The 23,400-nt window shown below is 41.4% G+C and overlaps 1 protein-coding gene across 4 annotated transcripts in view; it reads left to right on the top strand.

The window, feature by feature from the left end:
- The window catches only part of LOC143300698 (leucine-rich repeat and coiled-coil domain-containing protein 1-like), a 310,494-nt gene that overhangs the window by 207,414 nt on the left and 79,680 nt on the right, over positions 1-23,400 (top strand). For all 4 annotated transcript variants that reach the window (XM_076614553.1, XM_076614554.1, XM_076614555.1 and 1 more), the window contains exon 13: positions 16,422-16,556. In XM_076614553.1, coding sequence (XP_076470668.1) covers positions 16,422-16,556 — 135 coding nt within the window. The remainder of the gene's footprint in view (positions 1-16,421; positions 16,557-23,400) is intronic.

The following is a 23,400-nucleotide window of genomic DNA, read 5'->3' on the forward strand; positions in this document are numbered from 1 at the left end:
TATTTAATAAACTCCCCATGGAAGCGATCATTGGTTCTTTCCTGGCGGAACAGAGCGGAATAATACCTCTTGCGTTTTTCAGCTCATGGATCGAAGTGACAGCTTTTTATTACAATCTAATTTACAAATGCCAAATGAGCAAGTGATGTGTACATAGGGCACGTTTTGTCACATTTACTCTGTCAAAAGTGCCGCATGGATCGACTTCTCGTTACGATTACGTGCTTTTCGGCCCCCGGACTATGTTTGAGTCGAAGTTTCCAGGCGTGAAGACTAATAAATCACAGCGTTATCAGCCTTCATTAACCAGCCGATGACCCACAGCGCCACCGGGGATACATGCGATAAGACCAGTCACGAATTAGATTACACTGGGATCAATGTCGAACTCTTGAGCCGAACAGCTTAATTACCCAGCCGTCAAATGCATCAGTTGCTTCTGTTGCTATGAATCAGTATCGCGTCAGCCTACTTCTACGTTCTCCACGCTTCTTTATGACTGTTCTGCGTACGATACCCGGAATGGTGCCCCGGAATGACCTCGCCTTCAAGTTAAAACTCCATTGAGTCATTCTGGAGAATACTTGAAACGTATCGAGTAGGAAGTTGACCCGGGAAGACTCCAACCCTTGCCCTGAAATGACTCCATACCCTTAAATTTCAGTCAGTTATGAAACATGCGATTTTGGAAAATAAAGATATTCCATCGGGAAAGTGAACCGGAGTTAATCAATATTGGGCATGGATGGAGTTTAAAAATGACATGCCTTGAAATAATGGAATGTTTGTGGACCGACTCCTTTAGGAGTCAAAACGGTGCCTGGAGCCACTTTCGGTGCCACAACGGTAAATCTGGGTACAACTTCAAGTGGTATCTATGAATCAGTCCAGTGTAGCCATGCTAATCCATGATTTAATCTTCTCTTCTTATTTTATGGTTTTTAAAAAATGGGGTTTGGGGGCGCCTGTGGGCCTGGCAGCTAGCTCTGCAAAGGTATTTTTAATCGGAGCCTATGTGTGTCAGTCCTTTCAGAATCACATTTTGGGACTGTAGGGACTATCGGCATTAACTGTGTTGTCAAAAGAGCCGGAGTTTCAGAAGTTCATCGAAGTGTAATACCTTTGGAATCAAAATGTTCTGAATCACAGCGTCTGAGTGGGTTCTCAAAGTCCAAGTTATGCAAGCATGCCGAAGGCTAACTGCTGGAAATTGTGCATTGACAGTCTGGAATAACATCGCCTTCTCCTCCCCCCCTCCCCGCCGCTCCTTCCCTTCACTGTCCACCCCTCCCTCCAGGGTTGGGTGGAACATATTGGAATTGTCCCGAGGAACGAAACAGAGGTGGGATCATTTTTGAAGCTGTGCCAGACGAGTTGTACTCAGTGGCCGACATTCACATCTTCCCTTTCGTGTCTGTGTTCACATCAAAAAGTTTTAAACACTGTATCAATTGCGAATATTTCAGAGAACACGAGGAAACGTTATTTGTATTCCAGATTTCAAACTTTCTACATAATGTCCTTCTTCGTGGGATTGACATTGGTTTGGAAGTAAAAAGAGCCGGGTAAACTCCCTCTCCACCTCCTCCATCCCACGTCCTGCATTTTAGTGCCGTGTGGATGCTTGCTGGGGACGAAGAAAAATAAAACGAATCAAGTCGTTAAAATCGAAACTGTAACTTGTCGAGGGACGTGTGTGTGTGTTTGTGTGTGTGTTTATTTATTCATATATATATATATATATATATATATATATATATATATATATGTGTGTGTGTGTGTGTGTGTGTGATGTTTTTTGTTTTGTTCTTTTTTTTTTTTAGACAGCTGACTGAAACTTGAAGAAGCTGGTCGAACTTGAGAGTTACGTTTGTTTTCCAAGAGGATCATTTCTCATCGTGAAGCGGTCGAATCGATTTTTTTTTTTTAAAGAACTGGTTCATGAATGTTTGACGGACGGTGACGGGGCAGGAGACTTTTGATCCTGGTCTGATTTCCTCTGGGAGGGTTGGAAAACTGTGTGAAAAGTAAACCCCACCCCCCTCCACCACGTCCCTTCGCCGGCAACCCTCCCAGCACCCACGCCTTTTGACCTCCCCTAGGTTCCTGCTGTCAGGAGAACTAGACGGTTTTGTCGTTTTGATATCAATGTCACACACACACACACACACACACACACACACACACACACACACACACACACACACTATTAATATCTTAATATCTAGAAATATATGATCGGAGATAGGGGACAGTGATTGAACTGGCATTGCATTACTTTCTTATCTCCTTGTATTAGTATTACGAAAAACAAATAATGCGAACTAAACCAGTGGAGAATGCAAATGATGTTTTTTCCCCCCCATTGTATCAAAGTAATGTATGTTGGGTGTATCTTCAGTGGAATTGAACGTTTATTTGTTTCGTGTTTTCCCCATATTAAAACCGTACATGTCAATGTCTTTAGGCTTTTTTTTTTTTTTTTCTTTTTTTTTTTTAAAATCAGGTTGCTAGTTCTTTCTAATTTCTGCGATCGAGAACTTCGGAGACATGTGAGGGGGGGTGGGCGTGCGCGAATGGGTGTGAGTGCGTACTTGTGTGTTTATTGGTGTTGTTTTAGTTGTTCTTGGTTTTGCACGATTCTGTGAACGCGTTATCTTCATACATTTTGTCCTGGAAACTTAACATCGCCTGCTCTGAAGCCAAAGACCTATGAAACGTATCCGAAAAGGGGATGGAGTTATTCGAATAATTTGTTTGTTCGTTGTTGTTTTGGGTTTGTTTGTTTTTTGTTTTTTGGGGGTTTTTTTGTTGTTGTTTTTTGTTTGTTTGTTGTTGTTGTATCTGGGGGGTGTTTGTTTGTTTGTTTGTTGTTGTTGTTGTTGTTTTGGGGGGTTGTTTGTTTGTTTGTTTGTTTTTGGGTTTGTTTGTTGTTGTTGTTTTTTTTGGGGGGATTGTTTTTAATCAGTTTTTTTTTGTTTTTTTTAGCCCAGTCTCGGTCGATTTCTGAGGGCATCTAGCAATTTGTGGAAATGAGGTTTCTCTTCCGGTCATAGAGGGAACCAGTCAATCGTAGAATTAAAATAACAAGAAAATAAAACACTAACTAGTTCGGAGCGTTCATTTCTCTCTTTTTTGTCTGTCACAGTCTCTCTCTCTCTCTCTCTCTCTCTCTCTCTCTCTCTCTCTCTCTCTCTCTCTCTCTCTCTCTCTCTCTCTCTCTCGTCTGTATGAACTCTCTCTCTGTCTCTTTGTCCCTGTCGGCCTGTCTGTCCCTCTGTGTGTGTGTGTGTGTGTGTGTGTGCCTCCGTTCGTTCTGTTCGCCTTTTTCTGTCCCTGCCCGACTGCCCGTTTCGCCCTCTTGTCCGCCAGTCTGTCCCTCTCTCTATGTCTCTGTGTCTGTGCCTCCTCTGTCTCCTTCTCTCTAAAAGATAAACGATTTCTGTCTTTGTCCCTCTCTCTCTTTGCGTTCAATATACGTGACACACACACACAATCACAGTCTTCCATTTTCTGGAGCCGGTCCTCTCGGCGGAGAATTTGCTTACTTCCTAATCAACCGAGAGAATCGGGAGTGCGTGTGTGGTGGTCGTTCACACTGGTGTCTTGTCTATTATGCATCCCCTACCCACTCCACCCCCTTTCGTCTACCTCCTCCAGACCCCTCCCCCCTCCCCTGCCGCTCCCCACACCTCATCCAGTCGTTTGATGTGTGAACCAACCTCCTTCGACCAACGTGAAACAGTCATAAAATTCCTCATCTCGACAGAACAAACCGTCTTTAAAGGAAATTTTAAAATGAAAACGAGAAAGAAGAATAAAGCTGTTGTTCTAGAAATTAGTGAGGGAAACTGTTCGTGGTCCAGGGTACTGGAAATTCAACAATAGCTATCTTAAAAATGAAATATTTGTTAAAAAATTAATGCTTTGTTAGATTCTGTTAGTTTAGAACATAGTGATCAAAGCAGTGTAGTTAAATGGGAGCTGTGCAAAGTTGAAGTGAGAAATCTCTGCATCGAGTTTGGAAAAAAACATGAGCTTGCGAAAATCGAAACAAATCACTGGCTTTACAGAATCGTCTAAAACAAATGGAAAAAGGTTGATAACCATTCCTCAAAATGAAGATATTCAGATTGATTATTTGAAAGCGAAACACTATTTAGAATTGATGTACACGAATGAAGCTAAAGGAGCACAGGTAAAGGCTAGAGTTAAATGGATTGAAGAGGGTGAAAAAACACAAAATATTTCACAAGTCTTGAAAAAGCTAGAAGCAAAAATAAAATTATCACCAGACTGCGTAATGTGGCGGGTGAAATTATTACAGGTAAAAAGAAAATCTTACAAGAACAGCTGTCCTTTTACAAAACCTTATACAACCAAACAACAACGGAAAGAAATATACAGGAAGCCATCAATAATTTCATTGAAAACGAACATTTTACAAAGTTAAATAAAGACGAAGCCGTAGCATGCGAAGGATTAATAACTTATGAAGAAACCACAACTCCACTCAAAAAACTATTAAAAAAAAAATGGATAAGCTCCAGGGAGTGACGGTCTGACGACAGAGTTTTTAAAATTCTTTTAGTGGAAAATAGGCAGTTTACTGACCGATTCTTTCAGTGAGTCATTCAGAATAGGAGAACTGTCATTCAGACAAATACAGGGTATCATATCATTATTACATAAAGGTAAAGATTTAGATAGGGAGAACTTGAGTAATTGGAGACCTGTAACTTTAACTAATTCAGATTATAAACTTCTAGCCAAGGTTCTAGCAGAAAGATTGGGTAGTGTAGTAGACAACTTAGTCAGCAAAGATCAGGTGGGGTATATCAAAGGCAGGAACATAGCTACAATCATAAGATGTATTGATGATGTTATTAATTATCTTAATAAAACTGATAAAGCAGGGTATTTGTTAGCATTAGATTATAATACTAAGGCATTCCATTCCATATCTAAAGCATACATGTTGCAAGCTTTTAACGTATTCGGATCTGACTTTCAAAAATGGGTATCTGTGCTTTCCAACAATTCGCAGAGTTCCATAAACCATGGCGGAACCCTTCTGAACCCTTCGCTGTCAACTGTGGAATCAATCAAGGATGTCCATTTTTTCCTCTTGCATTCGTTCTTGCAGTGGAAATTGTAGCAGTCAAGATAAGGAATAGTGCAATAACGGGTATCAAAACTCCAACTGTGTGCAATAAGAAAGATACATATTTAAAGATTAAACAATTGGCAGATGATACAACTTTATTTCTGAAAATAGACAGGACATGTTTACTTCCATAGAAATACTTGATCATTTGAGCAATTTTCTGAGCTGAAATTAAATTCACACAAAACGAAAGCAATGAAGATGGGCAGACAAATCACTGAACAGAATCTCCCATTTGTATTGGTTGACAAAATATAAATAAAGGCATATATTTCCAGAAAGACAAAATGGCAAAACACATTGAAAAAAACTGGAGAGATAGGATAAATAATATACAAAAATTAATAGTACAGTGGAGCAAAAGAGACCTGTCCATACATGGTAAAATTCTTGTCATAAAAACCTTCTTGTTAAGTCAACTTACATACGTTATGCAATCCATTGGCATCCCAGAAAAAGCTTTGAAACAGATCAACACCATATTCTACAAATTTATTTGGCAGAGAAAACATAGCAACCGTAGAACTTTTCAGAAAGTGAAAAGAAAAACAATGGAAAGTGATTATAATGAAGGAGGCTTAAATATGGTAAATATGTTAGAAATTCAATGATGCTTGCATTTACAATGGGCTGGAAAATTTTATCATGCACGGGAAGAAAACTGGACTATAATACCCAGATGGCATCTAACCAAAATACCAAATCATCGTAAAATATTTATGGTAAACTGTAGAGCAAAGCAAATAGAATTACAGGAAATAGAGAACGATTTTTGGTCGGATGAAATTACAAAATATTTGAACAGTAAAGATGTAGTAACAAGAGAAGTGAACATCCATAGTTTTCACAATCAGATGTTGTTTCACATTATTAATATACAATATAAAGGTAATGTGCTATGCTTTCAAAACTGGATAGACAGAGGAATAGAACACATAAAGGACGTAATACATAAAACAGAAAAAAGACTTCTAGATTTAAATGAGGTTGCTTTTTCACTGAACCAGGCTAAAGGTATCACAATATTCGAATACAATGCTCTGTACAACGCAATTCAATTACAGTGGAAGGCCTGGATACAAAACAATGGATTACCACTGGAATCTACTGAATCTTTTATTTGTGATGCAAATGCATCCAATGCAAAACTAAAAGAAATAAAGAAATATATTAAAAGTAGAACTAAAGGTACAACTATAGACCTATATGTTTGTGCATTTTGGAAAAGGAAATTTGACTTTTCTTTCAATCATAATACATGGATTTCACCCAGGAGAGCAACAAAAGAAGTACGTTTACATGTATTGCAGTGGAAAATAAGTCATAATATATACCCAACAAACATTATTCCATAAATATAAAACAAAAAAGAAAGTAGTAGACTCAGAAAATTGTGACTACTGTCCTGGTAAAATTTATTTTATTGAACATTTCCTCTATGCTCAACTGTGAAAATACTTTGGAAAAACATAGAAAATTTGATACTTAAAAGTAGTGGTAAGTGTATGGAATTACATCCCACAGACGTTTTATTTGGAATTCAAGATGATAGATATAGCAAACATGATCTCATAAAAATAAACCATATTATTTTGATAGGTGAAATGTGTATCAGTATTGCACACACACACACAAAAAAACACACACACCAAAAAGACTGTCTATTTTACAACTGATCTTTGAACAGCAGTTCAATATTAGAAGTCGATATATTATATAATACCTTATGAATCTTAAAGAAAAGGGGAGGAAAATATATATATATATATGTGGGGGGGGGGGGGGAACAATGACATAGTTATGGAATGCAGGGTATTCCTTTTGATTATTGTCACGTTTTTTAGTTGATTGTGTAATTGCTTATGTTCACTGTATTCTTTTTGTTGCTCTTATTTTGTTACTTTATTTTTTATTTTTTCGTTCTGTTAATAAATATTTTGAATTGACATAATGAATATACAAAATAAAACGGTTGTTGACCCAAGAAAATCCGGGACTCTGAAGAAAAAAAAAGAGAAAGAAGAAAAAACAGCCACTTCACATGATAATAGTGGGAAGACTGTTCAAACGTCGCTACATTGTTCAAAAATCAAACAGCGCTAAAAGTAAAATGAGAAACGTAAATGATTCCATACGGAACAAAGACACTCTCCTATCAAAAGATAGATATATGGTGGAACATTTACAGGAGAGCGCGCAGACACACCCGACAAAATGAAATCGTCTGAATTATTAAAGATCAAAAGCCTCAAAGAAGTAACAGCACATGAGAGAAAAGAAAAGTCACACGCACTTGAAAGGGAGGGGGTGGGGGTGGATGGGGGCAACAGTTGAATTCCATCCAACAGATGAACTGACACTAGAACTGGAGGTTATCCTTATACGAAGTACAACCAGAAGGCTGGGAACTAATTTCTGAAATGGAGACGGTATCATTTTCTGTAGGGAAACTCCAAAACTTTGTGAAATGAAATATCAAGTCTGCTGCATAGATATAAGAAAGTTGTAAAAGTTTTTTTTACAGATGAAAATGTATACTTTTGTGTTTGAAGTAGTCTGCTTTACTTGGAAAAGAACACGCTGATAAGAACGAAGTTAGAAGAAAGTTTTTGGCGACTGGCTTTACTCGCATCAGAAGAAAGATGAAATTAATTTTCTTTGATGTTTCCAAATATGCGCCAGTAGAATGACATTTTACCAATCATTCTGGGATGGTGCCTTCCAAGTATCCAAGAACCATGCGTGAAAATATCTTAGTCACACACACACACACACACACACACACACACACACACACACACACACACACACACACACACACACACAGAGAGAGAGAGAGAGAGAGATTCCGTCTTTTTCTCTCTGTATCACCTCCCTCTCTCTCATTGCTTGCTCCGCTCCTCACTCTCTGCGGGAAAAACAACAACAAACAAACTAACTGAAATGAATCCAGAGCTGTCTGTCCACGAGCGATCTTGGCAGTGTTAAGTTTGCTTAACGTGAAGACTTTTCCTCAAGTATACACTTATTTCATAGATTCTGGGAGCATTCTGGCTCTCGACGTCAGGCTGAAGCCGACATTGGCTGCTCGCAGTGGCTTGCAGAGGATCGCGGAAGCAAAGTGCTGGTGTACATCTGGCTAAGATATTTCTTTTACTGCGAGAAAAAGCTGTCGGGCGCAAAAGCTGAGCGGGAAAGAGAAATACTGTACTTGTTTACTTTTAAGTGGTTTGACTTCGATGCTGTGTGAAAAGGCTTGCTCGAGTGTGATGATCATTGGACTCTTGGCATTAGCTATCTGTGACCCTCTGTTTTAATCCTATTAACAACAACAACAACAGCAACCAAGTAAACGTTTCCAGGCTGAGGGTCTTGAGTATCTCTCTCTCTCTCTCTCTCTCTCTCTCTCTCACACACACACACACACACACACACACACACACACACACACACACACACACAGAGAATTACAATAATACAAGAAGCTACCCCTAACATTACCAACCCATTACATCAAGAATCACCTTGCTTTCCTTTCTGTTTGATTTTAACGTCTGTTTTGTTTTTTGTTTGTTTTTGTTTGTTTTTCGCTGTATATGGTAGTCATTGTTGTAGGTTTGATTAGTTTAGCCTGTAACCACTGCAGTTTTAGACCGTTGGCTGTCTACCAAGATGCCTATAAAGAAGGGGAGAGGGTGAAAGAGCATTGTAGCCGCTATCGTCATTTATAAAGAGAGAGCTGGGGGGGGGGGGGCGGTGCCTATAAACAGGGTGTTTATCTTTCATCTACCGAACCACACCACCTCCCAACCTCACCCAACCTGTCACGTGTTATTGGCGCTGCAGACAAGATCAAGCGTCCGGGTTTGCGGACATCTGCGTCGTATCACAATATTTCCTCAGCAGAAATGAATGACAATAAATTTGAAACCGCGCGCAGTTCGCCTCGTGCTGTTCTCTGTTTGCTCGATGGGGTCAGGGAGCACTGACAACTCCTGTTTTTGTGGTGGATGAAATGATCAGACCCCACATGTTTTCTGTGCTGCGATTTATCTCAAGAACATGCTTTATCGCTCGCTCTCTCTATCTCTCTCGCGCACACACACACACACACACGCACACACACACGCACACACACGTACACACACACGCACGCACGCACACGCATCTACGCGTGAAAAAAAACCCAATGGGATGAATTATATCTTGCACATCGGCCGAAAAAAAATCACTTCCTTTTCATTTTCCCATTAATTTTGTTTTCCTCATTGTGTCTCAGGACGCTGTTGGTTTTTTCCACGCCTCAGCCACAGTCTGTTTCAGTGTGTGTGTGCGCTGGAGCAGGTAGTGTGCGCGCGTACGTGGGTATCTGTGATGATTTTTTTCCTCCACTTTCTCCACCAGCTTCTTCCTCCATATGTTGTCGCCATTGGAAGTAAATAGGAAAAGGATGCCTTTATTACCAAGTGTACCGGGGTCACAAGGAATATTGGGAGGGGGGGTAGTACATAACAAGGTACGAACATAGATCGAAAATCATACACAGATACAGTAGAAATTAGGATACATATCAGTCTAAAAGAATGTGCATACTCACACATGCACGTACTGCACACACACACACACACACACACTCTCTCTCTCTCTCTCTCTCTCTCTCTCTCTCTCTCTCTCTCTCTCTCTCTCTCTCTCTGTCACACACACACACACACACACACACACACACACACACACACACACACACACACACACACACACACACACACACGTTTGAACAGAATCTGCATATTACATGTGGATGGGGTTGATGACTAGATCTTCAGGTAGATGGTTGTTGATTGCGTTACAACCTTTATCATATTTCTCGTTAATTCTGCTGTTTTGGAAGATTCCTGTCTTTAATTAAGAAAAAGGGGTTGGGGGACACAACGACATTTAAGTTCTGTGTCTTTAATAACCTTTGCAACACACAGGGGGGGGGGGGTATGGGGGGAAGAGAGTGACAGATAGACACTCAAACAAAGCATCTCAAACACATACTCTTTCTTCCTCTCTCTCTCTCCCCCTCTCTCTCTCTATCTCTCTCTCTCTCTCTATCTTTCTTCCCCACCCCCAAATTGAATGTCTGACGACGAGACTGGAAGTTTCTGCCTTTTTTTTTTTTTTTTAAGGAAAAGCAGGTGAACGTCTCATGTGAGTATTCCTATCGACGCAAACATTTGCAGTACGTGTGAGGGGAAGCCTAAACTGGCACGTAAACGCACGCACACACGTAACCATATGCGCAAATGCGCGAACACACACACACACACACACACACACACACACACACACATGCATATGCTTATGCACATATGCACATTCGCACAAGTACATAGATAAACAGGCAGACAGATAGGTGGATAGTCAGATAAATAAACAGATCTGTTGAGCATTTACCCCCACCCTTCAACCTCACCGCATTTTAAACGCCTTTCTCCTTCGACCAGCCTGGATTCACACTGATGGGAAATGGATGGAGCAGGCCAAGAAGAGTGTGTGGTGGGGAGGGGGGGAGCGTGGATAGGGGTGGGGGTGGCAGTGATGGATGGAACGGACGGTGGAAAGGGAGTCTGGGGGGGGGGGGGGGGGGGTAAGAAACACCTGACGAAATGCCCACTGGAGAACTGCAGGGTACGATCAGCCGTGGGGCTATGGTAACTACTATCTTCTGCCAAAAGATACAGGTGTATGCTGATTGTCATAATGAAACCCTTTTAAGGGGATGCCCCCTTGTAGTCAGCGATGCAAACATTATCCGGTTTGGTTTTGATCACTATTGCGAGGCAATGTTAATTTTCATTGTTCGTTCTTCTGTTAACGGTTTTATTGTTTTTCAAAGCACGCCTTTTACCCACGCGTACGTACATGCACCCACGCACCTATGAACTGAGATCGAGACAGAAACGGAGAGACAGGAAAAAAAAAACCCAGAGAGATGGAAAGACAAACTTTGATCACAATTTATAACATACTTGATCAAGTCCCTTCAGAGTATGCCGATGGTCACACACACGCACACATACACACGCACGCATGCACCACACACACACACACACACACACACACACACACACACACACACACACAGCGTTTCATCGAACATCAAGCATAGGACGTAATTAAAACGAGGAAATGTTATATTGTGGATGGAACGTATGTGCCTTGTTGTTTTAAGAATGAGAAAGGAAAGAAAGAGAAATTGAGATGGAGATAGAATTGGAAAGACAGTTAAAGGCAGAGAAAAGGGGAGACAGACTTTGATTACGGTTGGTAACATACTTGTTCAGGACCTTTAGAATAGGCCAATAGTCTTCTGAATAACTATTACTTCATTTCATTTCACTTCATCCTCCCCCCCCCCCTCTCTCTCTCTCCCTTTCTCTCTGTCTCTCTCTCTCTCTCTCTCTCTCTCACAAGTGAAACCCATGTTGCTGTATGCTTCAGAATTATGGGGAACTATGCGTTTTAAAACACTAGAATCAGTTCATTTATTTGCATGTAAACGATTTTTGAATGTAAGCCCCAAAACGCCGAACGCAATGGTATACGGTGATAGAGGTGGGTATCCTCTGTACATTGATAGCTGCATTAGCGCACTACGATACTGGTTTAAACTGCAACAGATGCCCATAACGAGAATTCCAAAACAAGTGTATATTATGAGTGTTAACAAGATGGCCAGCTGCCAAAATGATTATTTAAGATATTGGGCGTCTACAATAAAGCGCTGTTTAGATGTTTATGGATTTTCTGAAGTTTGGTTTAATGGTGGTGTAGGAAACGATAAAGCTTTCTTTAGGACATTTAAACAACGTATGGTGGACTGTTATGAACAAGGCTGGTCAAGCAAACTTTATAGTAGTAATCGTTTTGAAACATGATGATGATGATGGCAGTTTCTTCGTATCCGAAGATCACTGGGAAGAAGGTCTAGTCCGGGTGAGGCAAGCCTTCTGGTGGCTGTACAGGCCAATCCTGGATTTGCATTGTCGGGAACAGCTGGCGCACGTGAAGGTTGGCTGGTCGCTGGAGGGGTAAACTTGAGATGATGCCTCCTTTCTCCGCTCGCGTTTTTCCCTGGCTGTCTGTGTCCTGACCTTTTCAAAATTCCTGACAGCTTTCCTGGTGGAAGTTTTCCAGGCAGATCTGTTTGCTGCCAGTGTCTCCCAGCTGTGGTGGTCAATTTCGCTACGTGACATCTGCTGCTTCAGTTGGTCCTTGTAGCGTCTGCGTGGAGCTCCAACGCTGCGTTTACCTTCACGCAGTTCGCCGTAGAAGACGGCCTTTGGCATTCTGGAGTTGTCCATACGCGCTACATGACCTGTCCAGCGCAGCTGTCGAAGCATCAGCATTGACTCGATGCTTGGGAGATAAGCTTTCTCCAGGACTTCGATGTTGTTCGCCTCTCCTCCATCGCTGTAGGTCCTTCTTCCCGCCTGCGCTGCGAAGATTTAAAGTGAAGACCAGTGCGCGCAAACCAATCCCACTCTTTAGGCCATGCATCCTTCCACAGGGCTCAGCGAGCTAAGACGTCTATGGCGACCACAAGGCTGTAGACAGATTGCCTGTGACAGCTAACGGGCTCTGTCTGCCCGGGTTTTGAAATCAGAGATTTTCCTTCTCTTAGGCAGATTTACAACCAGGGTTGAAGACTCAGCCCGCCCGCCCAGATATACCGCCAGGAACTCGGTCGCGCCATGACATAGCAAACTTAGTGGAAACAGGGGCACCGCGTGAAGGTGTTGCTAAGGGCACAGTAATGTAGGAGAGGCCATTGCAATAACCTTGCTGACTAGCAAGCTAGACAGTGGCTACGCGGCGGTCACAACACCTGGGAAGGAGAGGATTAATCACTATCACTTCCCTTAGTGAGCGGGACGTCCGGCACCAGACCTCACTACCCCCGTTTTGTTTGAAACATACCGTTCCTTTAAATCATATTTGCAGCCAGAAAAATATTTATTTGATCTTACCATTTCCAAATTCAGATCATCTTTCATTAGATTCAGATTTGGAGTAAACGAACTTAAAGTTAATGAGCGTTATAAGGATAGCCTGAAACTGTACCTTTTGTGGAGAGTACGAAGACGAAATTCATGTACTGGCAATTTGCCCACAATATAATATTCTGAGAAAGAAATACTTATCTAAGCATATAAAAAATTTAAGGATTCCCATATTGCCCCCACTTGCATCAAAATGTCAACAGCATTGTGTCAAGAGATGTAGCAATGTATATTTTTATGCGTTAAAACAGAGAGCAGAAAGCGCTCAGTCTTAAATGAAAGATATGTTCATATATTACCCTTACTTATTTGGTTTTGTTATATTGTAAGTTTATTCTTTCTAATATTTTGTTATTCATCCAACTCAAGGTTTGGTTTTCATATGTGTGTGTGTACAACACGTGCATTTATATGTATACAGGTCGGTGGCCTTGTGTTCCTGAGTTCCCGAGTTCTCTGTGTGTGTGTGTGTGTGTGTGTGTGTGTGTGTGTGTCTCACACACACACACTCTCTCTCTCTCTCTCTCTGTCTCTCTCTCTCTCTCTCTCTCCCTCCCTCCCTCTCTCTCTTTCTCTCTCTCTCTCTCTCTCTCTCTCTGGTGTGCAGTTTTTTGTTATGTGTAAGGCGTAGTTTCGTTTATGTGTAAGGCTAGTTACACAAAGATATTCAAGACCATAACGACATGAAATACACGATATAGATTGATGAATTAAGTATTTTACATGTCATCTGTGGAACGTTATCTTGTTTTAACAGTGATGACAACAGAAAACATTTTCTTCTGTTGTTCTAATATTTTTGGGCAGTTCGACTCTGCGATGATTCTAAAGTTTCCAAGTTGCTTGATGGGCGGAAATCATTTTTCTTGCAGTTCAGTTTATTAATCGTATCACTTACGCTATTAACGTTATTGTATCTTTCCCCAGCCATAAGAATATCTCACCAATCTCTCACTGACGTAAGAGAACTTCAACAAATAAGAAACAAAAGAAAAGACAGAAGTAAAGCAAAAAGAAATTGAGACAAAAATCAAAACAAAATCTACACAAAACCGACGGTATTGCAGGACATAAAATGAATGGGAATACAGCTCAACGAAATACATTTTTTTTTAAAGATAAATAAGATGCAATAAAAACGATTATTTTTCAAGGCAAAATGTGATTGTTTGTGTAAAAATGGAAAAGGGAATTAATTCCATCTTGCTGATCTTTCAAAGCCATTTTTGATGATCTCGAATTTCTCCCAGAGAGTTGACAAAAAGAAGAGTTTTATCACAAGGCTGACATAAACAAAACGGAACGAGCCCAGCGGAAGATGAGTAAAACGATTAAGATCCACAAGTTGTGTGTTTCGTTGTTGTTGATGTGATGTCGTTGTTGTTTTTGCGGGGGATAGTGAGTGAGAGAGAGAGAGAGAGAGAGAGAGAGTTTTGTTGTGTGTGTATATGTATAATTATGTATAGATAATTAAAGCCATGGACAGAAGTGTAAGATGATGCGCTAGAGAACTTTAATTCCAAAAAAAAATTTTTATTATTCTTCTGTAACAAAAGAAGGAACTGTTGGTCATAGCTCTTTTTATAATCGCATTAAAGAAAAAATTTTAAGCTAGCATTTTTTGCTGGATTCGTTCAAGCTGTTGCTGGTGTCTATAACTATAACTTCTGAGACAGTTAATTTTGTTGAACGCACGCGTGCCCTTAAAACTGTTTCGTTCAGATTGTTATCGATTGTGTCTTCAACGGAATATTGCAAGCAAATCCGGCAGTTGTTTTTTCATCGCAGAGAACGTGTCCGTTGTATATGGTTTGCTGCTACAGACATTTTTTTTTTTTACCAGTAAATATCGCTAACCTTTCTTGACCTGAGCTATCAGTACACAAGTATATTGGAAAGCGGCGATGTTACCAGGGTCAGGTAGTCTGAAAAGGTTTTTTAAACACTCAACGATGCATTGAAAAGTGCTTCTGTGGGAATGATTCAGTCCTCCTGTCTTAAATTTGCCAACTGATCATTTGCCATTCCTTATAAAAATCAAAAGTAAACGTATTCCGTCACAAAGGAATTGCCAACAGCAGCATTTCAATAACTTTTGAAACACGTTTCTCTGTCAGAGTGGCCAGTCGTTTTTGCATTGGACCATTCAGTCGGTTTTCAAAGCCAGTAACTATGTTGTCTTAAACCACTGAACTAAGTCGGTTTATTGACGACATGATCGCGTATTAGATGGTTTTTGTTGTTGTTTTCTTTTTGTGGTTGTTGTTAAATGATCATGTATTTGTACCACTTCGTGAGGAGCAATAGCCCACACTTAAATAAATTACCTGTATCCGCATTTCTCTTCCCCGTCTCTCTCACCCTCCCTCCATCTCTATCTCCCTCCCTCTCTCTTAGTCTCTGTCCCACCTCTCTCTCTCTCTCTCTCTCTCTCTCTCCATCCACTCTCCCCCCAACCCTCTCACTTTCTCTATCCCCCCTCCTTTCTTTATCTCCCCCTCCTTCCAGTATCACTCTCCCCACCATTCCTATATCTGTTCTCTCTTCCTCTCTCTCTCTCTCTCTCTCTCTCTCTCTCTCTCTTTCTGTGTGTCTCTCTTTTTCTTTTTCTCTCTCTCTATTTCTCCCTCCATCATACCCATCTTTCTCACTTGTTCGTGCGCCCTTTCAGTGTTGTTGTTTGGGTGTTGTTGTTTTTTTGTTTTGTTTTTGGGGTTTTTTTTGTACCCTTGATGACAACGAAGGTAATGACAACGATGATGATAAATGACAACGATGATAAAAACAGTAAAATGTTAATGACAGTGATAATAATGACAATTGTGAAGATCAATGACAACGATAACCATCAATGATAATGATGACGGTGATGAGTACAGGCAACGATGATGATAAATGACAACGACGATAACAACAATAATGTTAATGATAATGATAATCATGACAATAATTGTGATGATCAATGACAGCGATATTGATCAGTGATAGTGGTAATGATGACGGTGATGAGTACAGGCAACGATGATGATCAATGACAACGATGATAACAACAACAATGTTAATGACAATGATAATGACAATACTTGTGGTGATCAATGACAACGGTAATGATCAATGATAATGATAACGATAACGGTGATGAATGCAGGCAACGATGATGATCAGTGACAACGATGATGATGGTGGTGATGATGATGATGACACAGGGCCGCGTGGAAGAGCTGGAGGAGCAGCTGAGCCGGACTCGGCAGGCGGAGGACGAGAGCCGTGCCGCTGCCAGACAGATAGAACAGACCATGGCGGAGTACGACAGACGGCGGTTGCAAGCGCAGGCCCACGAGGTCAGTTCACGCACCCTGGTCTCTTCACTGTCGGGGGGGCGGGGGGGGGGGGAGGTGTCTGTCCTGCGAGTGGTCACCACGAGTTGAGAACACTTTTTTTAAGGAGGGGAGGGGGGTGGTTTAAGGTCCCATAGCCTTTTACGTAGGGGCAATGAATCTGTGTCTGGGTTCGGATAGGAAAGTGGGCCCTAGGTGTATCAAAAAAACAAAAGATGCCTGACTGTAAAGAGAGACGCGTAGACCATGTTAAGGGGGGTGGGGGGGACACGCCAGTGCAAATGAGACCAAAATGATGATTTTTCATGATTTGGGTTTTTGATGGATTTTGATTCTTGAACATCTCTTCTGTCATATGGATAAGTTTTTCTACTGTGAAGATGTTTTTAACTATGAAAACATTGCCAATAAAGATTGCTTGCTGAATCACGGAAGTGTTTATTTTGTTCAATTTCGACGCAAGTTGTCAAGTTTCTGGTCTTGACAACATACCTTGGACTTGCTCAATGATGAGTAAACCTACAACCATGAGACTTTGCATGATTGTTTTATAACATGTTATTGAAGTTTTGTCATGAGTATGTATGAAAATATTCTCTTGGTTTTAATTCATAGCATTTCCAATCTTTTTTACCCATCGTAAATTCGCAATACCCAAAATTTAAAAAAATTCACAAGAAATACAATAATTGAAGAATTAACACAATCTCAAGTGAAAATGAAGATAATGTCATTGTGTATCAAGTACACATAACAAAAAATGTTTGCGTGGACCACAAACCCGATTTCTTTGATACATTGTTTGGCGGCCATTTTGATTTGCTTCCATAGCAACGGGTATTCACAGAAATCTAAGATAACACTTTTTTGTGATCCACAAGTGATGATACACCTAGTAGACAAAAACGAAAGAGAGAGATAGTTGGAGAGGAAAAAAAAAGTCGTTATTTGACTGTAGTGGCTGGCCTTAAATTAAGAAGTTTCCATGGCCTGTTACGGCTGCAGGGGTAGTGAAGTCATATTCCTTCCACCGCTTTTTAAAAACCTCTCTCGCCTGAACTCAGGTACCCGTTCTCACCTGGGTGGAGTGAGGAGAATCGGAATATAGTGCCTTTCCCAAGGACACAATACCACGCCGAGACGGGAAACTGATCACTGGGTCAGAAGTCTTAGAGAAGTTCACTGGGGGGAAATAAAATTTTATAAATTGGCTTTTTATTAAGAGAATGGAAAAAAGAGAAATAGAGAGAGAGGTGTAGAGTGGGAGACAGACAGAGGGGATGGGGGAAAGAAAGGGAGTTGGAAGGGAAGGAAAAGGGTATGTAAGAAAGAGAAAAGAGAAGGAAATAAAGGCAGAAAGAATAAGAGTGATCTTATATAAGCCAGGTATTCGAACTCTAAAAGATCTGATGTAAACGTAGCACTGGAACACACAAAAGAAAAAATACAATCATGTTTATTTATCAGTGAATGATATGAAATCTGTAGGTATTTTCTGAAACAAAGAAGACGTTTCGATATTCATTTTTACAGACAGAATTAAACGAAAAAGGAATGAAAAATAAAGGAGTGAAAGGGAAAAGAAAGGAAAGAAAGAAAAAGAAAAGTATTTAATAACCAAACATTCAGAAAAAATTGATAATCAAAATATTCTAACTTTTTGTCTGCATAAGTATTTAAATAAAAACAATATATTGTGAAGCTGGATTGGAGGATGATGCTCTCAGGTCATTAATCACAGCACAGCAAGTAGTCTTCCGACTGAGAACTGGACATCGTAGGCTCCTTTCCCACCTCTACAGACTGAGACTGCCTCCAACTGATGAATGCCCATGCGGCACGGGTTCGCAGACACCAAAACGTTTGCTTCAAACGGGGGTGGGGTGGGGGGCTGTTGTGGTGATTTGCCGAGCTCTAAATAGTAAGCTTTAGTGCTGGTATGGAAGCCTCTTGTAGAAGAACACTTTTGATCCTCAATTTATGTGTGCCGTTTGTTTTGGACAGTCGAGTGTTGTATAAAAGCTGGCGCGCGCGCGTGTGTGTGTGTGTGGATGAGCACGTGTTCGTGCAGGTATACGTATATCTGTCCTTTGATCCTTGATTTATGTATACCGTTTGTTTTGGACAGTTGCTGCTATTTGTAAATATGGTGGCGGATGTGTGTGTGTGTATGCTGGTATGCGTGCGTTCGTTTATGTATTCGTGTATCAGTGTGTGTGCGTGCGTGAGTATGTGTGTGTGAGAGAGAGAGAGAGAGTATCAAAGAATCCCAGCATCCCCACCAAAGGTTAAGTAAAACGGTAGTGATTCCTAGACGTTAGCAGTGCCGACAATGCGCTTGCTTGGGTCCGCGTCCAGGCACTCGTTAGTCCTCCCCGGGCGCTCGTTTAGACCAGTTTCTTGGGTCCCTTTACTGCACCCTGGCCACTCATTTGTGAGGGTTCTGTTTGGGATTTGTCTGTTTGGGTTGGAAGCTAGAGTGGGATCGGGAACGGTGCCGGGTTGGGGGAGGCAATTTTCTGCCAGCTTGCCCCTTCCTGTGTGCAGGGTGTGCAGATTTTCCACCAGTTCCAAAGCCAAGTTTGCACAATAAGAAGGCACGTACACAGGCGCGTGCAAATTAGCGCACTCTGCGCGCGCGGGGACACACACACACACACACACACACGCGCGCGCGCGCGCAATCATTGTACAGTCTTGTGCACAGTGCGCCTGATAGAAAGAGAAGTTCTGAATTGCTCTACCCCCTTCTGCCACCCCCAGTCTTCACACGCTTGGCCTCTACCCCCACCCCGCCCCCTCCTCCCCTGCCGTCTGTGGATGGTGACGTTCTTACACTTCAGTCTCCGCCCATGGACTCTTTGCTAGTCGGCAGACCTCAGACACATAAGGGTTTTGATGTTTTTGTATGGGTAAGACGACAAACCCGTTTCCCATGTTCCTAGTGTTCTTGTTCCCCATAAAAGAAAGACTGGTTGATGAAAAAAGCAACTGTCTTTGACAACATTCTAAAGAGCTAGTGATCTTAGAGGTGATCTTTTTGACAAAATGAATTAAGACAATTTTAAGAAATATATAAAAAAACAAAAAAAACACACAAAAAAACAGCAGTAACAAAACTCTATCAAATTACAAAGGAAACATTGACAGCAAGGTTTGTCGTATCTAACACAATTATGAATAAACGTTTAACAGCAGAAAGTTATCTTTAACAGTTAAAAAAAAAAAAAAATCAGGAGAAAAGTGGGCAACGAAATGGTTTCTTTTTCATAAAATATGATGAAAACGTGGCTGCAGACTTTGAAAATAAAGTGGAAAAAGATCACGCTTTCATTTTCATGGAATGTGAAGAAAACCTGGCTGCAGACGATAAAAGTAAAGTGGAAAAAGATGCCGCTTCCTTCTTCACATCCACAAGATCCACAGTTTCGCTTATAGCTGCACTTACCATGGTGAGCCTCCTGATAGGCTTTTCTGTCGTTTGCAGAGCTAACAGTCATTGGCAGGCTTTGAGACTGGGTCTGGAAAATAACACTCCATCTTCTCCGGACACAACCGAACATCAAAGGGCAAGGTCCAAGGTCCGCGGTGCTATCTCATCCAGAGACATCAGAAAACAATGGGAAGAAGTCTCCAAGGCCATGTTGCCTTTAGAGACATGAAACAGCCCTGTTGTGACATTAGACGGAACAGGTAATCAGGGCTCGAACTAGTTACCTACCCGTTCGATTGTCCTGGACAACTAAGCTTTCTCATCCAGTCTGTTTATCCGTTTGTCTGTCGAGCAACCCATTTCTTACTGAGTACTAAAGTGAGAGGGTGACAGCAGCCAGCTTTAGTGCATTCCAATAGCATTTCCCTCCTCAACTTTTCACTTGAACACCTTTCCCATCCAGCCCGGTTTTTTTCTCAGAAAGGAATATCAGAAATGTGCAGTCTCGCTGAAACAAGGCATGTTCTGTAAACAGATCCAGTGTGCTCTCTCATACAGTCGGGGCTGTTTGGCTATACTTCCGTTTCCAGAGAAACAGAGAGCCTTGTATCCAGAGACAGCAGAAAATCTTGGCCTGAGAGAAGCTCAGAAGAAGGGGGTGGTGTCACTGAATTCGCTGACTGGACGGTATACGAAATCGCTGATAACACACATCTCAGAGTGCGATTTGCTTTTTCATGGTGTACACTGTTAACATTCTACAGCCCCATGCTTTGCACTTCCACTGTCTAGACATGTATAACGGAACAGCCCAGGTCTACCCCTGATTCATGACAGTTGCTTGCAAACACATTTTCCTGGCGCCGCAGACTAGGGACAGACATTCGCCAAATATACTCACCACCCATCACTGATTTAATACCAACAGAAAAAGTGGGACAGAGCTAATGTTTGGTGTCTAGGGGTGAGGGGAAATGGGGGGAGAGTCAGTTAGCAGTCCATTAGCGTTGTAATCCAAACAGTAGCGCTCTTGAGACAGTCCACGTTTATATCTTAATCAAGATGTATTTGAACAGAAGGGTGAAATAGAGGTACTTATAAGGTGATTTTCAGCCATGGCATCCTTGTAAGCTCACAGACGAAAATGGAGCCCAGTTTTCCAAGGACATTGACCACATGAGTGTCACACACACACACACACACACACACACACACACACACACACACACGGAGAGAGAGAGAGAGAGTGAAGCTGGATCGGCAATACTGACATCACAGCGCATTCGCTTTTCTGAGAAATAGCCCCTGGTCCCTCACGAGCTCTCTCTCTATCTGTATGTGTGCATTCAGCTCTCGCGAAACTGGCGGGAAACGTGCGTGTGTGCACAATGTATGCGAAACCTACATGGCAACCAGGCTGATTGGCCTAAGACGCATTTCTCATATACTGCATTTCTCTTGTGTCCAAATCACTTTGAACCACTGAGAAGATTTATTATCTCTTTGAGAGATGCTCCTGCATTTAGGCTCATGTAACTTGCAGATTCAGTCGGATTCTTTTGTAACGGATCCATGCCTTGCCATTCTTTGATGTAGGGATGTGGTGTGGTAGATGGAGATCACTTACTTCAGCATTCACTTTCTGTTTTCGTTGACAGTTCATTCATGCTGATACCTATAGGTGGATAACACTGCACAATTTTCTTCAGCGTAGCAGATATTCCGTATTTTGCTATTCATGTCTGCTGTGTGTGGAAAGAATTAAGAAAACCACTGTCCTTGCTGTCTTGCTGTCAAAATGGGAATTTCATCGTTGATAGATAATTGATCTTTTCATATAGTTTTAGTTTCTCTGGTTTTAAGAACTGACTGGTTTCAGTCCTCGAATGGCCCCTTTGCGGTCTGTCTGTGCTATAAGCAGCGTGATTTGATTTTGATTTTAAATGGGATTTTTTAAGAGACCATAGGCTTTCGGCAACGATGGCATTTGTCTTTTGTTTTCTTTCTTTTTTTTCTTCTTTTTTTTTTACTGTGCCGTTTCAGCGGCATTACTCAAATGACATTCGTTGGGAGACCCCTTACACGGTCACACCGGGGTTCGTCTGTCACAGTCCCAGCGTCGGCAGTCCACAGAGAACCATCGATGTTAGGTCACCAGGAGGACATCACTAACCATTTCGTCACGGCGGCTGAGCTGGTCTGTGAAATCAGATTGTATGTTGTACATGGTTAGTCAATTTCTGCTAAGTTTGGTTCATTACCTCTACAGTTTAGAGCAATGAGAAAAGGGTGCAACATTAGAGGTAAGTTTGAGTCGTTTCCTGAATTGGGCCTTCTTACAGACCCCTAAATTTTCAGTTTAAGATCAAAGCATGATGCCTCGCGTTCATGCAAGTGTCGTTGAAGATCGAATAGTAAATATATGATCACTGGTGTACAAATCAGTAGCAATTTTCTACAGACTTGTTCAGCAGCAATATTAAGTTCTGGCACAACTCCCTGTGCTTGTCACATGATTCATTTGATGTCACATTCGTCGATCGAACTGAAAGTAAGCACAAAGCAAGAAGATTACTGCTGCAACTGGGTGATTGGAATTGGTGTTCACTGACATCAATCACTTTTTATCGATTTCAAAGCAACTTAGCCTGCAGGAAGGAATCGGCCCGTGGACATAAAATTCATTCGTTCGTTAATTCTCTCTCTCTCTCTCTCTCTCTCTCTCTCTCTCTCTCTCTCTCTCTCTCTCTCTCTCTCTCAGGTTTGAATAACAATAGCGTTATTTTATTTTCTTGCTGTCGCCGCTAAAAACGTGTTGTTGAAAGACGTTTTGAATAGGTTTTTTTTTTCTTGTCCAGAATTAGGTTTAATGGTCCTTTAAGAGCCTCACGTCGAACGTTCGGCGTATTGATACCTGTCATTCTGAACGAGGTATAGATTAGGTAGTGCCCTGTCCCATGGTTGATTTACCAGGTGAGCTGACAACCCATTTTACCCTCATACATTTCTGTCTAAGAGGTGCTCAAAACGGCGGAAGAAAATGGGTGTCGACGAAAGTAGCGAGCAGTATGTTCAGCTACCATTAGGAGAAGAAGAGATAGAGAGAGGAGAACAAAATACCCATTTACCTAGTTCGCAAATGCCCTCCTCTTCCCCGCCTGCCCACCATCTCTCTGCTAAGGATATATGGTGGAATAATCGTCCCAAATGGAGGATTGATAAAGTCCCAACGACAGGATAACGAATCTCTCCTGCATTCGAGCGGTAGGTTGTTTTTGTGGGGTTTTTTGTTGTTTTTTGTTTGTTTGTTGTTCTTTTTTGTTGTTTGGGGTTTGTTTGGGGTTTTTTTGTTTGTTTTTTTTGCTTTGTTTTGTTTTGTTTCTTAGGGATGACGGTGGGGAGGGAATTTGAAAA

Source organism: Babylonia areolata, chromosome 26, assembly GCF_041734735.1.
Source record: "Babylonia areolata isolate BAREFJ2019XMU chromosome 26, ASM4173473v1, whole genome shotgun sequence".
Taxonomy (NCBI): Eukaryota; Metazoa; Mollusca; class Gastropoda; order Neogastropoda; family Buccinidae; genus Babylonia; species Babylonia areolata.